The 14158-nt window shown below is 44.3% G+C and overlaps 1 protein-coding gene and 1 pseudogene across 7 annotated transcripts in view; one reads left to right on the forward strand and one right to left on the reverse strand.

The window, feature by feature from the left end:
• NUMA1 (nuclear mitotic apparatus protein 1) overlaps positions 1-14158 on the reverse strand; it is a 72928-nt gene that overhangs the window by 21378 nt on the left and 37392 nt on the right. For all 7 annotated transcript variants that reach the window (XM_040489182.1, XM_040489184.1, XM_040489183.1 and 4 more), the window contains exons 2-4: positions 13638-13711; positions 6879-6964; positions 837-916 (exon numbers count right to left, since the gene is read on the reverse strand). In XM_040489182.1, coding sequence (XP_040345116.1) covers positions 837-916; positions 6879-6964; positions 13638-13679 — 208 coding nt within the window. In that variant the 5' untranslated portion in view covers positions 13680-13711. The remainder of the gene's footprint in view (positions 1-836; positions 917-6878; positions 6965-13637; positions 13712-14158) is intronic.
• Positions 11975-12199, forward strand: LOC121039471 (60S ribosomal protein L39-like; annotated as a pseudogene).

A 14158-nucleotide genomic window follows, 5' to 3' on the forward strand; every position in this document is an offset into this window, starting at 1 on the left:
ACGTTGCACTCACCCACCCAAAGCATCAACTCCTGCTCAGCACCACAGAGAAGGAACCAGAGATTCCAGGTCACTCTAGGGTCTTATACCAAGTAAGGTCGTAGAGGAAGCCTGAAGCTGAGTTAGATCAGGAGGACCAGGGACACCTGGTTCTTCTGCTGTTATGCCAACTATCAATTAACCTTTGCTTTATCTAAATCTATTATCACCTTTCCCATAACTCTCCTGAGGGGGTGATGGTTGATAGCTCCTGTGTCAAAGAGGAGGACTCTGTGTCCATGACTGTACAAGGGAGGGGAACTGACACTGTGCTAACTTTACATCTGTTCTTACTACCTATCAACCTTAAGAGCAATTATTCCATCTTATAGACAAAAAACCTACGTCCAGAAAGGCCATACAAGCTGTGAGTAGAAGAGCCAAGACCTCAACCTAAATCTGCCTCTGCCCCATCTATTGCCTAGGTAATTAATTCAAAATCATCCAGGGGAATGTTTTTCTTACAAGGGAAAGAGGATAACATGGATCCATCCCTCTCCTCCAACTCCTTGCATGGGGGGGGGGGGGGGGGGCCAAGGTGATGAGTCCTAAAAACTGACTCTCTGGCTCTACCTGGATCTTAGAGATGGGCTCTGGGACTGAAGGGACACTCTTCTTCCCTGACGGCATAAGCATCACCAGACCCAGGGAAACAGTTATATTCATCTCTGTGGTACAGAGTCAGCAGCCTTGAGCCTCTGCACCTCCAGACACCTGTGAGCTGGTTCCTCTGGACTCCCAAAGTCCTGGGAGTTGAGGAAGCAGCTCCTTCTCAGCTAGGTAAGAAAGGTGCTTACTTTGCAAAAAACTGCACACAAAGTCCAGTCTCTCTGGTACCGGCTGTTGCAGGATTTGCTGCCCCTCATCAGTGCCGTGGCTAGAAAAAGAACAAGTATCAGGACCAGAGTACTAAGCAATCCTTCCCCCCTCACTACTCCATTCCATGCCACCTGCCCCTTCCTTCAGGTTTGGTCTGCACTGGATCTGGGAGAGATGCTGGTGGCAGGGGAGAAGATACCAAGACACCATTTGGTCAGAAGGAACTGTGTGGTGGGTGAGAAGTGGGAACTTGAGGCAGGAGGTCCTTCTGGAAAAAACTCTGCCACACTCTTCATGAATATGAAAGGCTCTGTGGGAAGGGGGCCGAGGGGAGAGGACGAAGATGACAGAGACGAAGGGGTAGCTAGGTTCAGTAGCCTGGAACGGCTTAACTGTAAAAGGTCAGAAAGCCTGGGAAACACAGTGAGAGTAAGACAAATGATGGAAAGGGAAAAACAAGTCAAAGAACTGAAAGAACAGGAGGGAATTCCCAAGGCTCTGAAGGGACAGGGCAAAGTTCAACACAACAGATCAAAGGCTGAGATGGCTAAGGCCAAGGGACAACACTCAAGTGGCTGGGTATTGCTGCGCTGGTCTGTTTAACTGGAAGGGCAGGCTACATGCTGAGAGAGCTATGGGGAGAGGGAGGCAGCAGGGGGAGCCCTCACACAGCCCGGGCCCCTGGTGCTCAGGCTAACTGCCCTGTCAACCTCACTGGGGAATAGCTTCACTAGAAGTCAGAAAGCAGACTTTTCTCCTTGGGCTTCTATGGCTGGAGATACTAATTAAAGGGGCCTCTTGTTCCTCAACCTCCAGATTCTACTGAATGTTCCAGGTTTCAGTCAACTTTCCGGAGGGCAGGGAGGGCCTGAGAACCAGAGAACTTAGCAGTGCCGGACATCCTGCAAAGCATAAGCAGCACCCAAGCCAAGACCACGAATGTACCTCCCTCCCTCTCCCACGTGATTACAAAGGATTCTTCCAAGTGAACCCCCCACGAGCCATTTTCTGGATAGCTGGTGTGTGATTAGGGACTCCTACAAAGCCATCAGGAGATGCCAATCTCCTCCCAGGCTCCTAAAAGAGCCATCTTCCCTACCTACCCACAATCTGGAACATTGTGACTCCTTGCCTCAGCACAGAGCAGTAATTTCCCTAAGTGTACTCCATTAGATAAAAAAACAAAGAGGGTTCTCAGGTTAAATGTTTGAGAAATGCTGGGTTAAACCAAACCGAGCATTTTCTAAAGAAAGGATATAATGTGAATTATTTCCTAAACCTGTCTAACCACAAAACCTCTTTTTCCCCCCACTAAGCCCCTAGGATAAGTAAAGTTACATGGAATATGGTTTAAACATGCTGGACCTGGAACAATCCAGCCCATCCTTTTTTTTTTAATTTTTTTTTCAACGTTTATTTATTTTTGGGATAGAGAGAGACAGAGCATGAACGGGGGAGGGGCAGAGAGAGAGGGAGACACAGAATCGGAAACAGGCTCCAGGCTCTGAGCCATCAGCCCAGAGCCCGACGCGGGGCTCGAACTCACAGACCGCAAGATGGTGACCTGGCTGAAGTCGGACGCTCAACCGACTGCACCACCCAGGCGCCCCCCAGCCCATCCTTTAAAAGTGAGTTCAGGGGCGCCTGGGTGGCTCAGTCAGTTAAGCGTCCAACTTCAGCTCAGGTTATGATCCCGTGGTCTGTGGGTTTGAGTCCCGCTTTGGGCTCTGTGCTGACAGCTCAGAGCCTGGAGCCTGCTTCAGATCCTGGGTCTCCCTCTCTCTCTGACCCTCACTTGCATGCTCTCTCTCTCAAAAGTAAACATTAGAAAAATTTTTTTTAAAAAGTGAGTTCAAGTCTTATCCACAACCACTACCAGTCATGACTCCTTCCTCCCCCTCAGGACTTTCTGCAGCACTGATTGATACAACAGCATCACTTACAAATGACCCCTCTAACTGTGTGACCTGAAAGCTAGGGTACAGGAGGTACTCAGTACATATGGGTTGACTAACAGATGAAGGATGCTTTATAACAGGAAGAGGAGAGGTCAAGGTCAGTAACACAAATGTCAGAGCTTTAGGTTTTCTGGCAAAATGACTCTACTACACTTTGCTAGTCAAGTCTCACAGGTATCAGAGATGGGACAGCCTTTTTGCTTCAGGCTATTCTCACACAGAACAGAAAGGGAAACTTGATAGAGGGGCTGATGTCAATGTATTTTCCCAGAGAGAAGGCCAAGTGGCCAAAGAACAAGACCTGTTCAAGCCCCACAGCTGCTATCTGCCACCAACCCTGCCATCCTCCACGGCCTTCCCTGGAGAACCAGCATCTGATTTAGGTTAGCAACAGTAGCATCATCCACAATGAAAAAGCCAGAACACGTTCACCAAGAACACATCTGTCTTCCCAAAGGAAGTTGATTTGCACTGGCCTGGATCCGAGATGGAGATTAGGGTTAACGTGGAATTTCAACAACCCCTCCCCTCCACTGCGCGCACGCGCACACACGCACACACACGTATTTGTGTTCTCTCTCCCTCCTCTCTTACCCTCCCTACACCTTCACTCCTCCTAGTCTAAGGCTCAGGCAGTGCATTAGAAGACAACTTGGAAAATGTGCATCTTGAATTTATAACCCTCCCAGTGAAAATTTCCCACCAGGTTACCAAGCTACAGTTGCTAAACCAAGGATACACATGCTTACCTCTTGGACATTTCTACTGCTCTTGTCATTAAGCCAAGGAAATTGATCTCCTCAAAAACAAATGCTCCTTGATCTATTTTTTCCCCGAGATTTTATTTTTTTAAGTAATCTCTACCCCCAAAGTGGGACTCAAACTCATGACCCCGAAATCAAGAGTTGCATGTTCCAATGACTGAGCCAACCAAGCATCCCACCTTGATCTATTCTTAAGTCAAAAACAAAAACAAACACACATACCAAAAACCATGCTACACCCTACTGTACTTTTACAACACAAAGAGCATCACACCTGGCTGCCCATATTTTCATGACATTAAAATTAAATAGTAGGCTTAGGTATTGTCAGCCTAATGATTTTACCAGCCACTGATGTTAACTGTGTAGATCTACCACTTCATTAGGGTTTGAAAGATAATTCCTTTCACTAAGAACTGCAAAAGGCTATATTACTCAGCAATCAAAAAGAATGAAATCTTGCCATGTGCAACTACGTGGATGGAACCGGAAGGTATTATGCTAAGTGAAATTAGAGAAAGACAAATATCATATGACTTCACTCATATGAGGACTTTAAGAGACAAAACAGAAGAACATAAGGGAAGGGAAACAAAAATAATATAAAAACAGAGAGGGAGACAAAACAGAAGAGACTCATGGAGAACAGAGGGTTACTGGAGGGGATGTGGGAGGGGGAATGGGATAAATAGGTAAGGGGCACTAAGGAATCTACTCCTAAAATCATTGTTGCACTATATGCTAACTAATTTGGATGTAAATTTTAAAAAAATAAAATTTAAATTAAAAAAAAAAGAATTGCAAAATGCTAACTTATAGGTGGTACATAATTCTCCTATGAAGAATCTGTGCAAAAACAAGAAAACAACAACAAAAAACCCTTCAGCTAATCAAGCTTGGATCTAATTACCAGTTTACAGGCAACAAGGTTGGGTTGGGGGTGGAGGTGGCAGGGGTGGGGGAGGGGGGCGACAGCGGGGAGAACAAGTTGAGCAGTACCATGATACAATTAATAAAATCAAGGGATGCCTGGGTGGCTCAACTGGTTAAGTGTCCGACTTCGTCTCAGGCCAGGATTGTGGTTTGTGGGTTCGAACCCCACATCGGGCTCTGTGCTGACGGCTCAGAGCCTGGAGCCTGCTTTGGTTTCTCTGTCTCCCTCCCTCTGCCCCTCCCCTGCTCGCTCGCTCTCTCCCTCCCTCAAAAATAAACATTAAAAAAAATTTTTTAGGGGTGCCTGGGTGGCTCAGTCAGTTAAGTGTCCAACTTCAGCTCAGGTCATGATCTTACAGTTCATGAGCTCGAGTCCTGTGTCAGGCTCTGTGTTGATAGCTCAGAGCCTAGAGCCTGCTTCAGATTTTGTGTCTCCCTGTCTCTGGGCCTCCCCCGCTAATTTTCTCTCTCTCTCAAAAATAATAAGCATTAAAAAAATTTAATTTTTTTAATAAAAAATAAAATAAAATCCAGAACTTAGGAAATTCTACAGGATCTGAAGAAAAAAAATAGGGTAGGTATGGAGTTAGAAATGAGTAGGAAACAAGACTGGTGGGAGGAGATGAGTCCCTGATCAAAGTTCTTCAGTGCCAAGGCTGGAGATTTTAGATTTCAACCTCCTGGCAATAAAGAGTCCATCCCTGAGGTCCACCAGCTGTGGGGCACCACAATGAAAGAAGGACTGGAGGAAGAAGGTTCCTGAGGTCACATGAACAGGAATGCCCTGGGAATACGCACAGATTAGAGCAGAACCAAGCCACGAGGGCCAGGTATCCAGAGTGAGGCAGAGGCAGAGATGTGAGAAGTCTTCTAAAGGACAAAATGAGAGGAAGATGACCTAGTAGAATCACTGCCAAGGAGAGGGAGGAATTCAAGATGATGTTGAAAGGTCCTGCCTGGGTAACTGGGAAAGAAAATGGTACTGTCTGTATCAAAGTAAGAAAATAGTGACCTCTTTCAGAGGCACTAAAGCAGGTGCTAGTTAGAGCCACAGGGACTTTAAAAAAACCTTATAAGACATCCCACCACCAACATACACTTCAAAAAACACATTCAAAAAATTAAAACCAAAAACCATTCTTGCTGAATACATCTGTTCTAGGCTACTCAGCCCCACTAGACTTCGGTGATGAACAGTATCAACTACATTTTTGTTCACTTACTCAACAAACATTAATCAAAACCGAATCAATGTACTGTCCCAAGCTAGGCGCAGAGGAACTCAAGGTGAATCAGATCCAGCCCCTCCCTCTGACAAGCTCAGTTCTGCCTCCTTTCCCTATGAAGGGGTAGCCAAACTGCTTCACAGAGATACTGAAGCCCCCACCCCAGTTCTTATCTGCTACGTGTGGAACAAGAACACTCTCAGTCAACACTTCAGACTATCCCTGACCTGGGGGCTGTCTACCGTGCTTTCCTTTGAAAAGGGATGGTCCTCTCTGTCCCCTCAATTCTCTACATTATGGCTGACCTCTACTTCTGCCCACAGCACAAAGATGTGAAAGGTCAGTTTTGCCCTAATTTTTGAAGGCTTGATGACACAGGAAAAAGAATGAACTATATGAGCCTTAAAAAATGACTGTAGGTTACAGCTTGACCCTTGTAACTGTAGGTTACATCTTTGCTTGCTTCCAGAGAGGGAAGATATAAAGGGGAGGCCCACTCCGCTGATTTCCCAGATAACTGAGACGTTCAAAGACAGATGTAAAAAAAAAAAAGCTCACTAGAATCCTGGCTAGGGGACAACAAGCAGCTTATCAAATGCTAATCGACCTCACAAAGCAAGTTAATGAGGCAGGCAAAACCCCCAGAAAAGCTCTAATGGTTTAGAAAGGGGCAGATCTGTGGCACACTAACAAGTTAGAGATAAGATTTCTAGGTGCTGCTTATTTCCCTTAAGTGCAAGAGCTTCCCCTTTCTTCCTCCTGGCCTTACAGGTTGTCAGGAGGGCTTGTGAGGTAAGGACAGGCCAGAGCCACGAGAAGGCATGGAAGACTCTCACTGAGACAAGAGGACAGGGAGGCCCAGAGCAGACTCTTGAAATCCTGTGAAAGCACAGAGACCTGCAGGCTCTCTGTGCAAGAGTGAGGAAGCCATGGGATGGGACCAGATGAAACCTCTTCCCATAGAGAGAGAGAGTGACTAGGCAATGAGCTCAGTGTGCTCCTGCCTCGGGGCCCCACGCTAGCAATCCTGCCCATGCTTTCTGGTCACAGCTGTCGGCAAGGAAAGGGAGTAAATGTGGTCCCCAGCCCAACATTCAGCCTCACGTGGGAGGCTGGAGAGGGGTGCGGTGTATACTCACATGCTGTCAATGATCTTGAGGAAGACACTGCAGTCCTGGAGCTGCAGCACGGCCTCCACGGGGCTGGCTACATGCAGACTGTTCACCTGTGAAACAAAGGGGAGAGCCTGGTGACCCACTGCGAGTGTGAGGAGCACTGCGTTGGCCGTGCTCTCCAGATGCCGACAATGAGCCTGCTCACAGTGGGTGCCCACAGCTGCAGGCCGCAGGTGCGAAGAACAGCTGGTCCTCGGAGCTTGCACTTCAGCGGAGAGAAGCTGCTGCAGCCACGTGCCCAGTAACAGCCACCTGCGTGCAGCCTCCGGCCCCCCCCCCCCTTCCTCTGGCTTCAACTAAATGAGAGCCAAAATTCTCTGAAGATGCTCCAGCACTAGGGATATAATTTAACTATAACTAGGCATAAAATGGCTCTGGAAGAACACACAAGAAACTGTCCTGTACCACCACTGCCTCTAGGGACAGGGGAGTCAGAAGCGGGTTAAAAGAAAGGTTTTTTGTATTATTGCTCTTTGTATCTCTTGAATATTTACATTATAACCCTCCATAGCTCAAATTTTCACATTATAGCCCTTTCTATCTCGTGGACTTTGAAATATCTATTCAAAACTTACATTAAATACTACGTATGTTTTATATACTATCACACAGATACAAAATTTTGCTAATGCATTTTTTAAAAATTTAACGTTGGGGCACCTGGGTGGCTCAGTCAGTTAAGTGTCCGACTTCAGCTCAGGTCATGATCTCATGGTTTGTGAGTTCGAGCCCTGCATCGGGCTCTGTGCGACAGCTCAGAGCCTGGAGCCTGCTTCGGATTCTGTGTCTCCCTCTCTCCCTGCCCCTCCCCCCCATTCACACTCTGTCTCTCAAAAATGAATAAATGTTAAAAAAAAATTTTAATAATAAAATTTATTTAATGTTTATTTATTTGGGGGCGGGGGGGGGTGGTTGGAGGCAGAGACAGACAGACAGACACAGAATCCGAAGCAGGCTCCAGGCTCTGAGCTGTCAGCACCAAGCCCGATGCGGGGCTCGAACTCAGGAACCGTGAGATCATGACCTGAGCTGAAGTCAGATGCTTAACCGACTGAGCCAGCCAGGTACCCCTGTTATTTACACATTTTAAAAATCCTTCCCAGACATAAACCTTTGGCTGACACAGGGAGAAATGATGAGAGAACAAGATAACAAAGAAAAAATAAGAGAGGAAAAGAAGAGCTGGGAACCCCAGAGAGAAACTTGGCAATCCTGATTCAATTGCCTTTTTCTCTTCTTTGCCTTTAGGCAGGCATCCACCTAAATCAGTCTTTACAACCAGAAAACTCACCAGCAGTCAGTCACCTGCGAATGAGTCAGGTACACAGGTTATTCAACAAGCATATACAGTCAACTTCTCCAGGAAAACCTCAGAAATTCCAAAGGCATCAAGTTCAGAAGAAGCCTGGGCTGAACTTCACCTTTGTTACTACCAGAGGAACAAAGGGTTTGCTAAGTCAGTCAATCACACATGCAAGACTGAGGGAAGAAGGGAACTTAGGCTGCTTATTAACAAGGTATTTTTAAGAACTTCAGCACAGTGGTTATTATGTGCAATGAGTAGTTTCTGTTTACAAATGTGCTCTTTAAAAGGTACTGGGCTATGGGGCGCCTGGCTGGCTCCATCGGAAGCACATGCTACTCTTGATCTCAGGGTCGTGAGTTCGAGCCCCACAATGGGTGTAGAGATTACTAGATAATCTGACAGAAAGAAAGGTAGATAAATGAAGAAATGAATGAATTGGTACTGGGATGAGAGCTCCCAGATAAAGATTTTGGGTGCAGGTCTTCCACGAACTTGCCAGGAACCTTTGTTATCAACTTATTTCTCTCCGTACCTACTTTCTCACTTGCCCAATGGATGGAATTCCTACGCTGTTTGCTGTTTACTTTAGAGGACTGGTGTGCGTTCAAATGGAATTATGGGTGCAAGAATATGTAACAAAATACAAGTGCTAAATACAAAGCACTATTATTATTAATAATATTAAAATAATGAAGTAGATGTAGCAAAACTTTTACTTCTCAGTAAACAGGCTGACTGCACTAGAGAATCAAGAGTATTAAATAAAAAGAAACAATAACTCAGCCACAGAAATGATACTATTTATTCAGTTAAATATTTTTATGTTAAAAACAACTTTTAGGGGCACCTGGGTGGCTCAGTCGGTGAAGTGTCTGACTTTGGCTCAGGTCATGATCTCACGGTTCATGGGTTCCAGCCCCGAGTCAAGCTCTGTGCTGAGAGCTCAGACCCTGTAGCCTGCTTCAGCATCTGTGTCTCCCTCTCTCTGCCCCTCCCCCGCTCATGCTCTGTCTCTCTCTCTCTCAAAAATAAACATTAAAAAAAATTTTATTTATTTATTTATTTTTTTTTAATTTTTTTTTCAACGTTTTTATTTATTTTTGGGACAGAGAGAGACAGAGCATGAACAGGGGGAGGGGCAGAGAGAGAGGGAGACACAGAATCTGAAACAGGCTCCAGGCTCCGAGCCATCAGCCCAGAGCCCGATGCGGGGCTCAAACTCACGGACCGCGAGATCGTGACCTGGCTGAAGTCGGACGCTTAACCGACTGCGCCACCCAGGCGCCCCTAAAAAAATTTTTTAAATTTATGTTTAAAAATAAAAGGCAGGGGGGCACCTGGGTGGCTTAGCCAGCTAAGTGTCCAACTCTTGGTTTTGACTCAGGTCATGAACTTGCACTTTGTGAGTTTGAGTCCCGCATCAGGTTCTGTGCTGACAATGCAGAACCTGCTTGGAATTCTCTCTCTGCCCCTTCCCCACTCTCTCTCAAAATAAATAAACTTAAAAATATAAACAACTTCTAGGGGCGCCTAGGTGGCTCAGTCAGTTAAGCATCCGACTTCAGATCAAATCATGACCTCATAGTTTATGAGTTTGAGCCCCACATCGGGTTCTGTGTTGACAGCTCAGAGCCTGGAGCTTGCTTCAGATGTGGTATCTCCCTCTCTCTCTGCCCCTCCCCTGCTCATGCTCTGTCTCTCTCTCAAAAATAAATATAAAAAAAAGTTTTAAAAAAACAACTTCTAGGGGCGCCTGGGTGGCGCAGTCGGTTAAGCATCCGACTTCAGCCAGGTCACGATCTCGCGGTCCGTGAGTTCGAGCCCCGCGTCGGGCTCTGGGCTGATGGCTCAGAGCCTGGAGCCTGTTTCCGATTCTGTGTCTCCCTCTCTCTCTGCCCCTTCTCCGTTCATGCTCTGTCTCTCTCTGTCCCAAAAATAAATAAACGTTGGAAAAAAAAAAAAAAACTTCTAGATGGATCTAAATTAAAATAGGCTAAAAGTTAAGGGAGAAAAAAAAGAGTAGAACATAAAATATGACCTCTCTTTGAAGCCTTAAAGACAATACATTTATACCATCTTGTCACGCTTGATCTAATTAGTCAGGAAAGGCGAGTGTAAATTTTCGAAGATTTTGAAGAAGATTTGAAGGACCAGGCCAAGGTCCTTTTCCATCAGCTGAAAATGAAGAGAGTGCCAAGACTTAAGCACCCAAAACAGCCTCCTTTTAATACCTGTAATCTAAGAAAAACATTCAAGGACTGTGTCACTAACAAGACTGAAAAATCACACCAGTTAGCGGATTTAAAGTCACTTAAGGAATCTGGATTCATCCCACACCAATTAAGTAAGAATCCAGCAACAGTTTCTTTCATGGAATAAAAATGTATTTTCTTCCTGTGCATTATTTTGCTCTCAAATGAGAAATTGTTGGAAAGCTGAGGAAGTGGAGAAGCTCACTAGTCTGGTTCAAAACACAAGAGTGAGGGCCGAGCTCACTAAACAATAAACAACCCAAGAGCTGCCTGTAAGGTTTTCAGAGTTACTTAAGGTTGTTGAATCTTAAAAAGTTCCCTATTCCCTATAACAGTTTATTCATGGTAACTTCTGGGTAGGGAACAGTTTCAAGATACACTTCAAGCAAACTATAAATTCATTTTGACACAATAAAATAAATTACTGAAACCCTGGCGGGGAGGGAACCCACTCATTCTAGTATTTTAATCCATGCGTTTTTAGTATTTTGAAGTATTTCCTCTAGTCTTTTTTCCTATGTTGTTTTTTGCTAAACCACAACTATAATTGTCACATGTGTGTGTTCTATGCCACTCTTCCCCCTAATGTAACAAGTATTATTTGATGCTGCTACAGTATCATAAAATCCACTTTAGCTGCCTTTTGTGTGTGTATGTATGTGTGTGTGCGTATATATGTATTTTTATATTTATTTATTTATTTATTTTTGAGAGAGAGAGAGAGAGAGAGAGAGAGAGTGAATGCCGGGAGGAGCGGCGGGGGGCGGGGGGGGGGGGTTGTTGGAAGGGGAGAAGAGGGCTGACCTAAAGTGGTGTTTTGTGTTCACCCAAAGTAGGGCTTGGGCTCAAGAACCAGGATATCACGACCTGAGCCAAAGTCAGATGCTTAACAAAATGACCCACCAAGATGCCCCAATCTTTTGTTTAAATTGAAAATTTCTATGTAACTATATATTAATAATTTTAATGCATGTTCATTCTGACTCTTGAAAAAAGTATGCAAGTATCTGCTGTTAAATAAGACTAACCCTATGTCTGTTCTCTGTAATGGTAGTACTCACCATAAAACCAAACATAGGACCTAAATAAATAAACTGATGAACTTAAAACAATGTGGCTAGGGGCATCTGGGTGGCTCTTGGTTAAGCATCGGATTTTGGCTCAGGTCATGACCTCACAGTTGGTGGGTTCAAGCCTCATGTCAGGCACTGTGCTGACAGCTTGGAGCCTAGAGCCTGCTTCAGATTCTGTCTCCCTCTCTTTCTGTCCCTCCCCTGTTCACCTTCTGCCTCTCTCTCTCTCAAAAATAAATAAACATTAAAAAAAATAAAAATAAAAAAATAAAAGAATGTGGCTGAAGGATCCCCCAATATTCAGTTAATCTGCTGAACTAGAGACATAGCTCACAACCAGCCCCTTCCTAGGGATGAGGGGCGGAAAAGGAAGAGACAATGTTTCTAACATAGATATAAGACACTGAGCTCTCCTCTTCTCCGCTACTGCCATTGTGCCGTGTGGTGCGGTTTCTCAGTATGTCTTCTCACAAGACTTTCAGGATCAAGCGATTCCTGGCCAAGAAACAAAAGCAGAATCGTCCCATTCTCCAGTGGATTCGGATAAAAACTGGTAATAAAATCTGATACAACTCCAAGAGGCAGCTCTGGAGAAGAACGACACTGGGTCTACAAGGGATCATACATGAGATGGCACACACTTATGCCGCCTGAAAGTCGTATGTTCCTATTCCATTACATCTACTCCATCACCTCCCCACTACCTGAACAGCAGATCTGTTTTATCAAGGAAATGACTTTTCTCTGTCATTATGCTTCTGCACCAGTAGGTTGGTTCAGTAATAAACATGAGACTTGATTGAAAAATAAACTGAAATGTAATGGAAATATAAAATAAGTAAACTATAAATATAAAAATACCCATTTTAAACTGTACAACTAAAATTCACATTTACTGCAGAAACTGAAGACTAAGAATGTACGTTTTGTTATTTTTTTTTTTTCTTTTTAAAGTAGGCTTCACACCCAGCGCAGAGCCCAACATGGGGCTTGAACTCATGACCCTAGATCAAGACCTGAGCAGACATCAAGAGTCAGACACTAACCGACTAAGCCATTCAGGCACCCTTGTACATCCCGTATATTAAACCCATTTCTTGACTAGAGATTTACAGCAATTAAAGACAATGTCTTATTAAGCCCACCCTACTTGGAAATTAAAAATTCATGTCCTTCAAACTATTCTGTAATTTTTTTGATTGGCTTTTCACTTGGCCCTAATTGATCAGTAGTCAGGGTGACTACTAAAATACCCTGTACCATATAGCATGCCCTGGCAATATTTTAAGTATCAAGAATTATTATTTATTCAGATACTGTGCTTAATGGTTTTTACAAACATTATTTCATTGTCCTCATAATAACTCTATGATGTATTTTTATTTCAATTTAAAAAATATGGTGCTGAGAGGCTAAGTAACTTGCCCTGGGTCACGCACACAGGTGAGAGTGCTGATTCTATCAGGCTGTCTGACTCCAAGGTCCATGCTTGTCATCACTACACTCTGTGGCCTCCTCTGTTTCTCTGTACCTTTATGTTCCCAGTGCTCGGTATTACTCCTTCATTTGCCATTGTTTGTCTTGGACAAATGTATGAAAAGATCTAGACAAGGATTTAAGTAATCAAGAAGGCAACAGGAAAACAGTGGAAACAGACAGAATCATGGTAAAGAAAGCAAGGAGAACCTTGCCCTACAATAAAAGGCCTTTCAAGACCAAAGTCCCTGCATGTTACTGAAGTTCAGCATAAACCCTTCTAGTTAGGAAAATGCACAGGAAGCAAATGAAGATGGGTCTCTATGCCGTGCTGCAGCCAACTGTCCCATGAGAAAAGAAATTTATACTTCTCCTAAGAGGTATACAGAAGCTTAGAAGATAATACTCTTCTAAGCCACACAAGCAGAGTTATGGACCATTGTCAGCAGCAACATCACCAGGGATAATAAAAGTTAAAAACTAAGGAGAAAGGCAAAGGAAAACTGTTATTTCCTTAATCTGGAGATGAGAAGACGTTACATAGCCCTGGTTCCCTCTCGCACCCCTCCAAACTTTCTGGGAAAATTCTCAACAAAAAGAGAGGAAGACTACTCACCCAAGAGAGAAGTGCCGCTGCCCGGGTGGCATGGAGTGTCATCTTGGTGACACCAAACAGTCACCCCAATGCACCTGAAAACCAAAAGAAGAGCAGTTAATTATATCAGATATCCATGATGAACGATGAAGGGGGAAGTGGTTCAATTTACTGGCTCTTAATATTTAAATAAATCTCTCTTCACACAGCACTTAAATCTACCAAGGCACCATGGGAATTTTGAGAAAGAAGCTCAAAGTACACATTAAAATTACTATAGGGGCGCCTGGGTGGCTCAGTCAGTTGAGCGTCCGACTTCAGCTCAGGTCATGGTCTCATGGCTCATGGGTTTGAGCCCCATGTCAGGCTCTGTGCCGACAGCTCAGAGCCTGGAGCCTGCTTTGGATTCTGTGTCTCCCTTTCTCTCTGCCCCTCTCCCACTCGTGCTTTCTCTCTCAAAAATAAATAAACATTAAAAAAATTTTTTTAAATAATAAAATAAAATAAAATAAAATAAAATAAAATAAAATAAAATAAAATAA

The sequence above is a fragment of the Herpailurus yagouaroundi genome, unplaced genomic scaffold (genome assembly GCF_014898765.1).
Source record: "Herpailurus yagouaroundi ecotype Mexico unplaced genomic scaffold, PumYag 180, whole genome shotgun sequence".
NCBI lineage: Eukaryota > Metazoa > Chordata > Mammalia > Carnivora > Felidae > Herpailurus > Herpailurus yagouaroundi.